Genomic DNA, 14,139 nt, shown 5'->3' with positions numbered 1-14,139 from the left:
TAGCTAGAATTCTGTACTCTGCAACATTATCCTTCAAAAGTGAAGGTGAAATAAGACTTTCTCAGACAAACAGAAATTGAGGGAATTTATTGTCAGTTCCTTCTCTAGAGAACTTCTCTTTAACATTTGCAAGGCCTTACAAGAAGGATAATTATATCAGTCAGAAACTCAGATCTATATAAAATGAAGAACAAGGGAGAAAATAAGTGGAAGTTGAAAAAAAAAATCAAAACTTTTAAAATTCTTTTTCTAAAAATTTTTAATGTTTGTTTATTTATTTATTTATTTATTTAGAGCAAGCACACACAAGCATGGGAGGGGCAGAGACAGGGAGGGAGAATCTCAAGCAGGGTCCACACTGTCTGCATAGAACCCGAAGTAGGGCTTGATTCCACAAACTGAGATCATGACTTGAGCCAAAATCAAGAGTTAGACGCTTAACCGACTGAGCCATCCAGATACCCTAAAACTTTTAAAATTCTTAATTAAGCCAACAGGTAACAGTTTGTTAAAAATAACAATACCATGGGCACCTGGGTGGCTTAGTCAATTAAGCATCCAACTCGATTTTGGCTCAGGTCATGATCTCGTGGTTAGTGGGATCCAGCCCCGCACTGGGCTCTGCACTGACAGTGTGGAGCCTGCTTGGGATTCTCTCTCTCCCTCTCTCTCAAAATAAAGAAATAAACATTTAAAAAAATCACCAACAACATATTTAATTATGTATGCTTTGATTATGTATGAATATACATAAGTATAAATGAATGACAACAAAAACAGAAGGGACACGAAGGGAATTTTTACATTTACATCAGCTTTATTGGGATTTAACTTGTATACAGTAAAATTTTCCTATTTTATTTTTTAAATGTTTTTATTTATTTTTGAGAGACAGAGAAGCAGACTGCAAGCAGGGGAGGGGCAGAGAGAGAGGGAGACACAGAATCGGAAGCAGGCTCCAGGCTTTGAGCTGTCAGTACAGAGCCCAGCGCGGGGCTCGAACCCATGGACCAGGAGATCATGACCTGAGCTGAAGTCAGCCACCTAACTGACTGAGCCACCTAGGTGCCCCTATTTTATTTTTTTCTTAAGTAGGTTTCACGCCCAGTGCAGAGCCCAATGTGGGGCTTCAACTCATGACCCTGAGAGCAAGACCTGAGCTGAGATCAAGAGTTGGGACACTTGACTGAGCCACCCAGGCACCCCCCCCCCCTTTTTTCTGTGTGTTAGATTATTTTTTTTATTATTTTTTTTAAATTTACATCCAAATTAGCATATAGTGCAACAATGATTTCAGGAGTAGATTCCTTAGTGCCCCTTACCCATTTAGCCCATCTCCCCTCCCACACCCCCTCCAGTAAGCCTCTGTTTGTTTTCCATATTTAAGAGTCTCTTCTGTTTCATCCCTCTCCCTGTTTTTATATTATTTTTGTTTCCCTTCACTTATGTTCATCTGTTTTTGTCTCTTAAAATCCTCATATGAGAGACGTCATATGATTTTTGTCTTTCTCTAATTTCACTTAGCATAATACCCTCCAATTCCATCCACGTAGTTGCAAATAGCAAGATTTCATTCTTTTTGATTGCCAATACTCCATTGTGTATGTGTATATCTATCTATATATATCTATATAGATATATACACACACACACACACACACCACATCTTTATCCATTCATCCATCGATGGGCATTTGGGCTCTTTCCATACTCTGGCTATTGTTGATAGTGCTGCTATAAACACTGGGGTGCATATGTCCCTTCAAAACAGCACACCTGTATCCCTTGGATAAATACCTAGTAGTGTAATTGCTGAGTCTAGGATAGTTCTATTATTAATTTTTTGAGGAACCTCCAAACTGTTTTCCAGAGTGGCTGCACCAGCTTGCATTCCCACAGGCACGCCTTTTTTTAAATCTAATTTTAAGTATGTAGTTCAGTGAATTTTGACAAATGCGTACAATACCACCATCACAATCAAGATATAGAACATTTAGGGGCACCTGGGTGGCTCAGTCAGTTGAGCGTCTGACTTCAGCTCAGGTCTCGATCTCGCGGTTTGTGAGTTCAAGCCCCGTGTCAGGCTCTGTGCTGACAGCTCAGAGCTTGGAGCCTGCTTCAAATTCTGTGTCTCCTTCTCTCTCCGCCCCACCCCTGCTTGTGCTCTGTCTCTGTCTTTCAAAAATGAATAAACATAAAATTTTTTTTAAAAAAAGATATAGAACATTTACAGCACCCTAAAAAGTTTCCTTGTGCCCCTTCGCAGTCTTTTCCCATCCTACCCCAGCCTCCAGTGACCCCTGGGCATTCTGTCTTAATAATTTTGCCTCTTTAGACTTTGATATAAATGCAGGCACAGAATGTTTTTGTATCCGGCTTTATATCGTAAATACAGTGGCCATTTCATATGGTTCCAACTTAATACATTAAATAATATAAATGAAAATCTTAATGTTTACAGAAGTATGAGAAATACCATTATACTGCTCTAGAAATAGTATGCACTACTATTTTGTTTTCATTGTTTGTGGGCTCAACAACAGGTGACTGCCCCTATTTTGTTTAGTCAATCATTTTCTCCTTTGAAAATACAAAGAAATAATTGTTTTACCTAAACCATTTTAAACAAACCTGGGTAAATTTACTTAGAGCACAATCAATTTCATTTGGTGGTTTTAAAATGTTTAGGACAAAAACAATATGCTCCCTTTAAGAAGACAGTATATAAATGGAGAAATCATTAACCAGGAATTAAAAGCCTTTGGTATTTTAGGAACAAGATACAAAAAAAGAAATCAAGAGCAATTAGTGCTCAAATAGTAACAGTATAAAATAGGTGAAGACCTTTCCTTTAAGATTACCATTCCTGAACAGATTAGATCAGAGTCACCAGAAACCAAGAAACAGTCCAGAACAGAGACAAATCAAAGATATTCTAAATTTCCTCAGGAGATGAAGGGAAGCAAATATTTAGATAAGTAAGGCTTGTTATGGTTAAATATGTCATCGGTAGTTAACATACACTTGGCAGAGTGCATATTTCTTTTAACCCTGCTGTAAACTGAATACTAGACTTGTGAATCTAAGATTTAATCTCATCAGTATACTTAACTGTTTCCTGAAACACTTCTATTTCTTATAGGACAAAGTTATAGCATGTATTAAAAAAAAATTCTGAGCTGACTTCACTTTAAGAAATGCCTACGCATTAGATCCTAGCTACTCTCACAAACATCTTGTGACAACTAATCAAAATGCAAGTAGAAAAAAGATGAACAAAAGGAAGATCTAGCTACCCAGGAGACTTTGAACCCATTATACTATTTTAATGATGCAAGTAACACTGTACTCATTACAACATTTAGTAATTCCTCTGAGATAGCAGCTTCAAGAAAAAGTATTCTGAAATAATTTCAAACATACAGAAGAGTTGCAAAATTAGTACAAATGATTCCAGTATACTCTTCACCCAGATTCATCAATCAACATTTTCTCCATTTGCTTGTTCGGTATGTGTGTTTTGTTTTGTTTTCAATATTTGAGTGTTAGCTACAGTCATCATCATGCCCCTTTAACTCTTAATATTTTGGCATGCACATTTTAAAAACAAGGACCTTCTCCTTCATAACTACAGAACAATTATCAAATTGAGAAAATTTAACACTCATACAATACTATTATCTGGAATACAGCCCATTTTCAAATTTCACCAATTATCCCAATAATGTCCTTCATGGCAATTTTCTCCCCTGATGCAAGATCTAAGATCCTGCATTTCATTTATGTGTCAAGTCTCTTTAGTCTCCTTCAATCTGCAACAGTTCCTCAGCCCTTTTTTTGTTTGTTTTTGTAACTTTCATGACCTTTCTATTTCTGAAGAAATGTTTTACAAAACCCCTCCAATCGGTTTGTCTGGAGTTTCCTCAGAGTTAGGTTCAAGTTATACACGCTGGGCATGAAGAGCACAGGGTGCTGTAGTGTCCTGGGTGCAGCACATCAGAAGGTGATTACCTGCTTAAGGCGGCGTCCCCCAGGCTTCTCTACTGTAATGTTACCGTTATTTCTTTGTGATTGTAAGTCATCTGTGGGGAGATACTCTGAAATTGTTAACATCCTGTCCCTCCTCGAATTTTCCATTGTTGATTTTCCATGAATCAATTATTACAATAATGATGACAAAATGGTGATTTTTCTCACTTTATTGCTCCTTCTGCATGTACTAGTTGGGATACTGTGACAAAGAACTTTTCCTCTATCCCCTTTATGTATTTCATCTGCTTATTTTATTTAATAGGTTAAAATCAATTATTATCATTATTTATTTTGAAATCGTATTGTCTGAGATTTGGCTTGGGCTAGCTCTTGTATGCTTCTGACAGGTCATTTTTTGAACACTTCCTTACTTTTTGATACCATAAAATATTCCAGGCTCTTCTTAAACTTATACTTACCTAGCAGTGGAATCACCCATTTCTCCAAGGCGCCTGGTTCTTTTTATTTATGTTTTTTGTTAAAAACATTTTTTTAATGTTTATTTACTTTTGAGAGAGGGAGAGAGAGAGAGCGAGAGAGCGAGAGCAAGCATGAATGGGGAGGGGCAGAGAGAGAGGGAGACACAGAATCTAAGGCAGGGGCTCCAGGCCCTGAACTGTCAACACACAGCCTGACGCAGGGCTTGAACTCACAAATCATGAGATCATGACCTGAGCTGAAGTCAGATGCTTAACCAACTGAACCACCCAGGTGCCCCTACTGGTTCTTTTTAGTGGGGACTGGTTATTTTAAAACTTTTTAAAACACCAAACCTTAAACTAAAGCGTAATACAGAAAAACAGACACAAGCAGAAGTTTGGCATGTAAAGTGGACATGAGCATAGTCTAAAAATTTCCCTAGTTGTGGAACCTAACATTTCGCTGCCTATATTGAATTACCAGAATAAATGCCCCTCGACATGCAGAACAGCCCTAATGTCCACCTGATCTCAAAATTTATCATTTAAACTACCGCACATTACAAATCTACATGACTAAGAATACTTTTATCTTCCGTTCTTCTTAAAAAGTAGCTTTAATGATTCACATACATTTTTACAAGTACAAGAAATACTGCAATAAGATTCTCCAAGGTAGTGGGACCAAGGCTTTTCATTCTTTGGTATTCCTTTTTATAACTGCCTGATGTACTAAAAATACATGCTTGTTGATTTTAACAACTCTCTACTTCGACTATTGAAAGTAGCACTAACCAGTGACTACCTACTATAGGTAGATATGCTATGAAAGCTGATACAGCTAGCTTGTCACGGCATGAACCACTGGATTCAACCTTTTCTCCCTAAGACCTTAGAGTAGTCACCAATCAATGAGGCTCTGCCCCCTTAAAACTTGAAAGAGAATGTAACAACGCATGTATGCATGATACCTAAACTAAGGTTATGAGAAGCACATAATCTAATTCATTAAAAAAAAGTAGCCCCTTATCTTTCAGGCTGCTTAATTCTCTACCTACCTTAGCAGGAAGTAAAAAATCAAAATACCAGTACCTACTTCCTGTGGAGCTCAAAACTAAGACATACATTTTAGGTTTTTAACTGAGAAAATCGTCTTCTACTGGAGAACAGGCTGGTATATTATCTGATCCCCAATACATCCCTACCTTCTGTATCTGTGTAGTGAGTTGGTACACTGGAGCAAGGGGTACATTTCTTTCTAATGACACCCAAGAAACCCTTTTACTCATCGGCAACCCTATGATGGGTCCCAATCAAAGATGAAATCAGAGGGGCGCCTGGGTGGCTCAGTCGGTTGAGCGTCCGACTTCGGCTCAGGTCATGATCTCGCTATCCGTGAGTTCAAGCCCCATGTCAGGCTCTGTGCTGACAGCTCGGAGCCTGGAACCTGCTTCGGATTCTGTGTCTCCCTCTCTCTCTGACCCTCCCCCATTCATGCTCTGTCTCTCTCTGTCTCAAAAATAAATAAACATTAAAAAAAAAAAAACAAAGATGAAATCAGAGGTCAAAGATAGCCACCCACGTTACAGATTCATTAGCTGTATCTGTGGAGGTTCAGTAACAAATGAGAAGTGGTATGTTCTTTGTAACACTGAAAAAAAGAATATAGTGCCCAATAATAAGGAATTAGTTAATTGTGGACTGTTTTCAAGCTATTTAAAATTACTGCTATGCACATACCATTAGCCACAAAGAAACACAGAATGAAAAAAAAATCAAGAGCAGAAAACAAAATTAGTGGTATTTATGATTATAACCACAGGAATAAAAAAAGGGGGAACTGGTAGGAAATGCACCCAAAATAAGCCAATAGCTGCGTCAAAGTGCTGAGATCAATGTTTTCTCCATTTGCTAATTTTCTGTGTGATTATATTGTTTAAGAGATAAAATCACAAATAATAGGAACATCTAACATTTAGATAGCACTTCAGTCTACATGTATATTCATATGTAATTTCTCTTCATTCTCTGAACAGCTACAGGAGGTATTATCTCCAAAGTTGGGAATCTTTCAGCTGAAGAATTAACTAAAGGCTCAGGGATAAAATCTACAATTGTACCCTGCAATTATTATTTATAGTACCCCATAACTATACTAGCATCTACTTTACCAAAAAAAAAAAAAGAAGAAGGGGGAGGGGCTTTTTTATTAAAATAACGTAACAAAGTTATTTGTAACATTTTCTTTCAACATAGTGGACCAGTATGTAAATCTACTGAACTCCTAGAACAGTCGGTCGAGTTAAAATGATCCTATTTAATATTCTTTATATCAAATATGTGTTCATTTAATTCTATGACCACCCTATGAGATCTAAAGTAGCTATTATTATCCCATTTACCAATAAAAAACCAAGTTTATGTTTGGTGATTAAGAATGTGATTAAAGGGGCACCTGGGTGGCGCAGTCGGTTAAGCGTCCGACTTCAGCCAGGTCACGATCTCGCGGTCTGTGAGTTCGAGCCCCACGTCAGGCTCTGGGCTGATGGCTCGGAGCCTGGAGCCTGTTTCAGATTCTGTGTCTCCCTCTCTCTCTGCCCGTCCCCCGTTCATGCTCTGTCTGTCTCTCTCTGTCCCAAAAATAAATAAAAAACGTTGAAAAAAAAAATAAAAAAAAGAATGTGATTAAAGAATCACATTCAAAAGGCACAGGGGTACCTGGGTGGCTCAAGTGGTTGGGCATCTGACTCTTGATTAGAGCTCAGGTCATGGTCTCACAGTTTCATGGGTTCGGGCACTGCGTCGGACTCTGTGCCGCAGCATGGAGGCTGCTTGAGATTCTCTCCCCCTCTCTCTGCCTGTCCCCACCTCACATTCTTTCTCTCTCAAAACAAATAAATAAACTTAAAAAAAAAAAAAGGCACAGATTATTCAATTTGTTGCCCATCACCAAATATACGGACTATATATACAAACCCAGGAAGTATCCACCATCTGGCAGGGAGTAGGGAACAGAAAGGAAAAAGCATGAAGAGGAAAAGTGGTGAAACCAGTATTAAGTTGGAACTTTGTGAGATACAGATCTCTGATTCCTGAAAAATCATAAAATAATTGCCATAAAAGGAATGAACTACAGACCTAATAAGCAATGAATTACAAGACTGAAATTCAGGTCATAAGGAGTCTGATCAAGTGAAACTGATTATAAATAGATCTGTAAATATATCTACTGATCTATTTAGAAGGTTGGGTGAGTCTCTAAAAAAGACAGTGTTCTTTTTTTAAATTTTCTTTTTAACGTTTCATTTATTTTTGAGAGACAGAACAAGTGGGAGAGGGGTAGAGAAAGAGGGAAACAGAATCCGAAGCAGGCTCCAGGCTCCGAGCTGTCAGCAGAGAGCCCAACGCGGGGCCTAAACTCACGAACCGAGACATCATGGCCTCAGCTGAAGTGGCCACTTAACCAACTGAGCCACCCAGGCACCCCCAAAAGACAACGGTATTAAGTAAGCTTAAGTCACAGGCACAAAAATGAAAGGTAAGGCTGAAAAGCATTTGCAACTTCTTCATCAACAACAAAAAGGCTGTCTACTTAGAAGTCCAACTGTACGCTGGGACTGTATGCTGTATGCTGCAGGCTACTAGACTAGAAATCAGGATATCTGGGTCCCAAGTTTCTAATCTGTAAAACTAAGATACTGGATACCTTTACCTCCCAAAGGCGTCCCAGCTGCAAAATCCTTTAAGATACAAAATAAAACTGCAGGTGCTGCTGTGCATGACTTAGGTGAGGCATGAATCGTAAGAGGGAGGTGAGGGATCTTGAGTGCCATCACGGAGATCAGTGCAACAAATTTAACTCCATAATGTTAAAAACCCTGCTGAGTTCCTACACTTTTTCAGGAATAAGAAAAAAATTCTAGATGGGTAAGAAGCAGATGGTAAGGTTAAAATACTTGTTTTTAATCCCTTATTTTTCAGAGCTTCAAAATACAGGTACACCTCATTTTAGCATGCCTCCCTTTACTGCACTTCATAGATAACTGTGTTTTTTTTACAAATTGAAGTTTGTGGCAATCCTGCATTGAGCAACTCTATTGGCATCATTTTCCCCACCACCATCGCTCATTTTGTGTCTGTCACTTTTTGCGAATTCTCCCAATATTTCAAACTTTTTCATTATTACAGTATTTGCTATGATGATCTGTGTTGGTACGATTGTAAATGTTCTGAGGTGCCACGAGTCGCACCCATGTAAGATGGTGAACTTAACCAGTAACTTGTGTGTGCTCTGACTGCTCCACCAACCACTGTTCCCCCGTCTCTTTCCCTCTCCTTCCTATTCCCTGAGACACTATGATATCGAAATTAGGCTAATTAATAACCCTAACAAGGGTCTCTAAGTGTTCAAGTGAAAGGAGGGTCCACATCTCTCACTGTAAATCAAAAGCTAGAGATGATTAAGCTTAGTGAAGAAAGCCTGTCGAAAGCCAAGACAGGCCAAAAGCTAGGCCTTCTGTGACTGTCAGCCAAGTTGTAAAAACAAGTTCTTGAAGGAAAGCAGAAGTGCTACTCAAGTGAACTCATGAATAATAAGAAAGCAAACAGGGTTACTGCTGACAGAGAGAGAGTTTTAGCGGTCGGGACAGAAGATCACACCAGCCGCAACATTCTCCTAAACCGAAGGCTAATCCAGAACTAATCCAGAATTTCTCTTCAATTCTATGAAGGTTGCGAAAGGTAATGAAGCTGCAGAAGCAAAGCCTGAAGCTAGCAGAGGCTCCTTCACGAGGCTTAAGGAAAGAAGCCATCCCCATAACACACAACTGTAAGGTGAAGCAGCCAAGTGTTGATGCAGAAGCGGCAGCAAGTTATCCTGAAGATCTAGCTAACATAATGAATGAAGGTGGCTACATTAGACAACAGATTTCCATGTAGATGAAACAGCCTTATATTGAAACAAGATATCATCTAGGACTTTCATAGCTAGAGAGCTTTAAAGGACAGGCTGATCCTCTTGTAAGGGGCTAATGCAGCTGGTGATTTAAGTTGAAGCCAATGCTCACTGAACATTCAGAAAATCCTACGGCCCTTAAGAATTATGCTAAATTTACCCTGCTTGAGCTCTATAAATGGAACAAAGCCTGGATGACAGCACAATGTTTATAACATAGTTTACTGACTATTTTAACCCCACTGTTGAGACCTACTGCTCAGAAAAAAAAAGATTCTTTTCAAAATCCTGCTGCTCACTGACAATGCACCTCATCATCCAAGAGCCCTGATGGAGACACACAATGAGATAAATGTTTTCATGCCTACTAACATAACATCCATTCTGGAGCCCATGGACCAAGAAGTATTAAGGACTTTCAAATCTTACATTTAAGAAAATACCTTTCATAAGGCTATAGCTGCCACAGACAGTGATTCCTCTCATGGAGCTGGGCAAAGTATATTGAAAACCTTTTGGGGGAGCCTGGGTGGCTCAGTTGGTTAAGGATCTGACTCTTGGTTTCGGCTCAGGTCATGATCTCGCATTTCATGAGTTCAAGCCCTGCATCAGGCTCTGTGCTGACAGTGCAGAGCCTGCTTGGGTTTCTCTCTCTGTTCCTCCCCCACTCATTTGCTTTGTCTCTCTCGAAATTAATAAACTTAATTTTTTTTTTTTTTTTTTTTTTTTTTTTAAAGAAAGAAAACCTTCTGGAAAGGATTCACCATTCCAGATGCCACTAAGAACATTTGGGATTCACGGGAAGAGGTCACAATATCAACATTAACAGAAGTTTGGAAAGAAGTTGATTCCATCCTGCATGAATGACTTTAAGGAGTTCCAGACTTCAGTGGAGAAAGTAGCCAAAGATGTGGTGGAAACAGCAAAAGAACCAGAATTAGAAGTAGAACTTGAAGATGGGACTCAGTTGCTGCAATCTCATAAGTGAACCTTGAATGGATGAGGAGATGCTTCTTGTGGATGAGTAAAGAAAGTAGTTTCTTGAGATGGAATCTACTTCTGGGGAAGATGCTGTGAAGATTGTTGAAATGACAACAAAGGATTTAGAATATTCCATAAACTTAGTATGTAAGCAGAGGTAGGGTTTGAGAGAATTGACTCCAATTTTAAAAGTCTGCTGTGAGTGGAATGCTTTCAGACAACATCACATGCTACAGAGAAACTGTTTGAAAGAGTCAGTTGATGCAGCAAACTTCATTGTTCTTATTTAAAGAAATTGACACAGCACCCCAGCTTCAGCCACCAACAGTCAGTGGCCATCAACACTGAGATCGCCCCCACCAGCGGAGACATTACAACTCACTGATGTTGAGGGAAAATGCCCACATAGTCAGCATTTTTTAGCAACCAAGTATTTTTTAATTAAGGTATATACATTTTTAAAATATATAATATAATGCTGCTGAACATTTACTGTAGTATAGCTGTACGTGCATGTAACTTTTATATGTACCAGGAAACCAAACAATTCATTTGACTTGCTTAATATCACGATATTCACTTCACTGCGGTGGTCTAGAACTGAACCCACAGTATCTCCAAGGTATATGTGCGTACAGTTTTCAGAGTTGCATAGTGGTTTAAACATTATGTCAACTATAAAAATATGTAGGAGGACATGAACTGGTACTATGTACAAATGAAAAGTCAACATGGAACAATGTGATATTATAAACAAGATTTATGAGCAATACTCTCAAAACACACTGCTTTATTCTCTTTTCAGTAAAAATGAGTTCTTCTCTTCCTAATTATCCCTCTCAATCTGCATGAATCCTAACAGAGTGGACAGGATTGCTGAACCCTATTTTCAAATCAATCATAAATGGGTAATGTTTCCCATCTGTGATACCAAGCTCAAAATGGTCAGCTCTCCAGAAGTATGATGAACTCTTGCAATTTATCCTTCTTAGCAAACGTGTACCTTTCATTCAATCTGGGGGCAGCCACAGAGCCAGGTATAGGCAGATCTGGAACATATTGATCAATTTCTCTTAGAATGGTGTTCCTATAAAACATATTTTTGTAGTTCACGTGGGACTTCAGTAACAGACCTACTGAAAACAACTTTCCTCATTTCCCTGGTTGGCTCCCATCCCCTCAAAAGCTGACAGATTCTGAAATGGCTACATGGCCCTGTGTACCTCTTTTCATGAGTTTCAGTGCTCTGTTACCTTAAGTTTACTTTACTCATTCAGACTCTTCCCAATGCTCAGTGTAACTTAAGTCACTTTCTTCTTTATACCCTAGTCTGTCTTTGAACAAATCAATTTAAAGCAGAAACTTATTAACCTTTGGCTTCAACAAGGTATAAATAAATCCTCTGAGAGGCAGACCACCCAAAAATCCAGTCGCTTTCCACAAATCTATAAACTCACATTTAAAAAATTAGGATATCCATTGGTTTTGGAATTGGCCTTTTACTAAGATAAGCAGCATTAAACACATATAAATCCAAAAGAAGGAGAAAAAAAGTCTTCCTTATTCAGCAATTTCACTCTGGGTTTATACCCAAAAGAATTAAAAGCAGGGTCTTACGAGATACTTGCACACCTGTGTTCATACCATCATTATTCACAATAGATAAAAGAGAGAAACAACCCAAGTGCCCATCACCAGATAAATGAATAAACAATGTGGTATATACTATACAATGGAATATCAATATTATTCAGCCTTAAAAAGGAAGGAAATTGTGACACATGCTATAACATGGATGAACATTGAGGACATTATGCTAAGTGAAAGAAGCCAGTCACAAAAGGACAAATACTATAAAAAGTCCCTACAATAGTCAAATTCATAGAGACAAAGAATGCTGTTTGCCAGAGGCTGGGGTGAAAGGCGGGGAAAGAGGGACTGTTGTTTAGTTTAATGGGTAGGGAGTTTCAGTTTTACAAAAAAGAGTTCTGGAGATTAGCTGCATTACAATATAAATGTACTTAACACTACTAAACTATACACTTTATTTTTTTTTAATGTTTATTTTTGAGAGAGAGAGACAGAGCACAAGTGATGGAGGGGCAGAGAGAGGGGGAAGACAAAAATCCAAAGCAGGTTCCAGAACAGAGCCTGATGTGGAGCTCAAACCCATGAGTTGAGATCATGACCTTAGCCAAGTCGGAGACTCAATCCACTGAGCCACCCAGGTGCCCCTAAACTATACACTTTAAAATGTATAGTTTTATGTTAAAATGTAAGTTTTGGGGGTGTCTGGATGGCTCAGTCAGTTGAGCATCTGAATCTTGATTTCAGCTCAGGTCATGATTGCAGGGTGGTGGGACTGAGCCCCACATTGGGCTCCACACTGAGCGTGGAACCTACTAAGATTCTTTTCCTCCCTCTGCACCTCCCCCACTTGCACAAGCTCTCTTTTGCTCTAAAAAAAAAAAAAAAGAACACAAAAAACAAAACCTATACCTATAAATTGTATGTCATACGTATTTTATCACAATTTAAAAAATCATCTCTACATCCCAAAGCTAAATGCTAGGGTTAAAAGACCTTTTACTTTTGAACTACCACATTATCCATCATTTCAACAACACTTGGCAGAGTGAGAAGTCAAGCGAGACAAATAGCACTTTTCGAGTACCTTATGTTGCTTAATGACAGGCGTGTTGTCCGAAATAATTAGCTTTTAAAAAGGAATAGCTTTAAGTCTCCTCTGGAACTGCTTAGTGATCTCAGTTTCCCTTCATTAAGTTCTTGACAGCTCAATGTCCTCACATCTGTCATTGTTTGGGAGACTGATTCCAAGAACATAAATTGCTTCAAGGACTAGGCAACAAATTTATTCTGGTTCATGGGACAGATCTGAACCCATCTGTTTTCTAATCAAAAGCCATATTTGAATCAGTTTTGTTCCACCACAGTATCGTACCAATGGGAGCAATACAATCATACGATATTTTCCTTTCTATCCATGTAGTGCAGATGATTACAAGAAACACAAATCAATTAAGGCCACGAGAGCATCCTCAGAAACAGGGTCTTTGCAGATTGTAGGATCTGCAACCATTTCCATTTTTATCTATTTATTCTTCAGGCTACTGTGATTACATTTCCTCTAAATGAGGTTGTTTCTTTCAGAATTACATAGGAAAAAAATAGTCCCATGTTGTAATAACTAACTTACCTTAATCTTTTTTTAAGTTGTAAACTGTCATGGATGATCCTTTTAACAAACTCTAATTCACCTCCTTCTGCCATGATTTCTGTGATACCTCCCGTATTTACAGAACTAGGTGGAGGTCTCCGAGGATTTCGAGAGTTTACTCCCTGCACAACAACAACAACAACAACTGGTGAAAAATTTTTACACCATAAGACTAACTCTTTGACTGTAATCTAGTTCTAAATAAGAATGCTTAGATGTAATTTTAGTTTCCAAATCATCACGGTAGATCTAGGATTTAAAAATCATATAGCAATTGTAATATTACATCTTAAACAACTGCATTCACACTAATATTCTTCCCTAAGGTCTTTTACCTTCCATCTTTGTGATTAAACGAACAAAAATTTTACCTTTCTTACATAGCCTAATCTGTCACTTTTTATGTTTTGTCTTGGTACCATGTATAGAAAATATTCCACCCAAAGATTATATAAATATTTACTATGTTTTCTTCTAGTACTCTTAGGGTTTCATTTTTTAAATTTAAATATTTA

At 38.3% G+C, this 14,139-nt stretch overlaps 1 protein-coding gene across 2 annotated transcripts in view; it reads right to left on the bottom strand.

Moving 5' to 3' along the window:
• METTL16 (methyltransferase 16, RNA N6-adenosine) overlaps positions 1-14,139 on the bottom strand; it is a 71,433-nt gene that overhangs the window by 17,295 nt on the left and 39,999 nt on the right. For both annotated transcript variants that reach the window (XM_078437593.2, XM_078437594.2), the window contains exon 6: positions 13,604-13,746. In XM_078437593.2, the coding sequence (XP_078293719.1) occupies positions 13,604-13,746 (143 nt within the window). The remainder of the gene's footprint in view (positions 1-13,603; positions 13,747-14,139) is intronic.

Source organism: Panthera onca, chromosome E1 (assembly GCF_046562875.1).
Source record: "Panthera onca isolate mPanOnc1 chromosome E1, mPanOnc1 haplotype 2, whole genome shotgun sequence".
Taxonomy (NCBI): Eukaryota; Metazoa; Chordata; class Mammalia; order Carnivora; family Felidae; genus Panthera; species Panthera onca.
The sequence above is the reverse complement of the archived record's forward strand: the minus strand, read 5'-3'. Positions and strand labels throughout refer to the sequence as shown.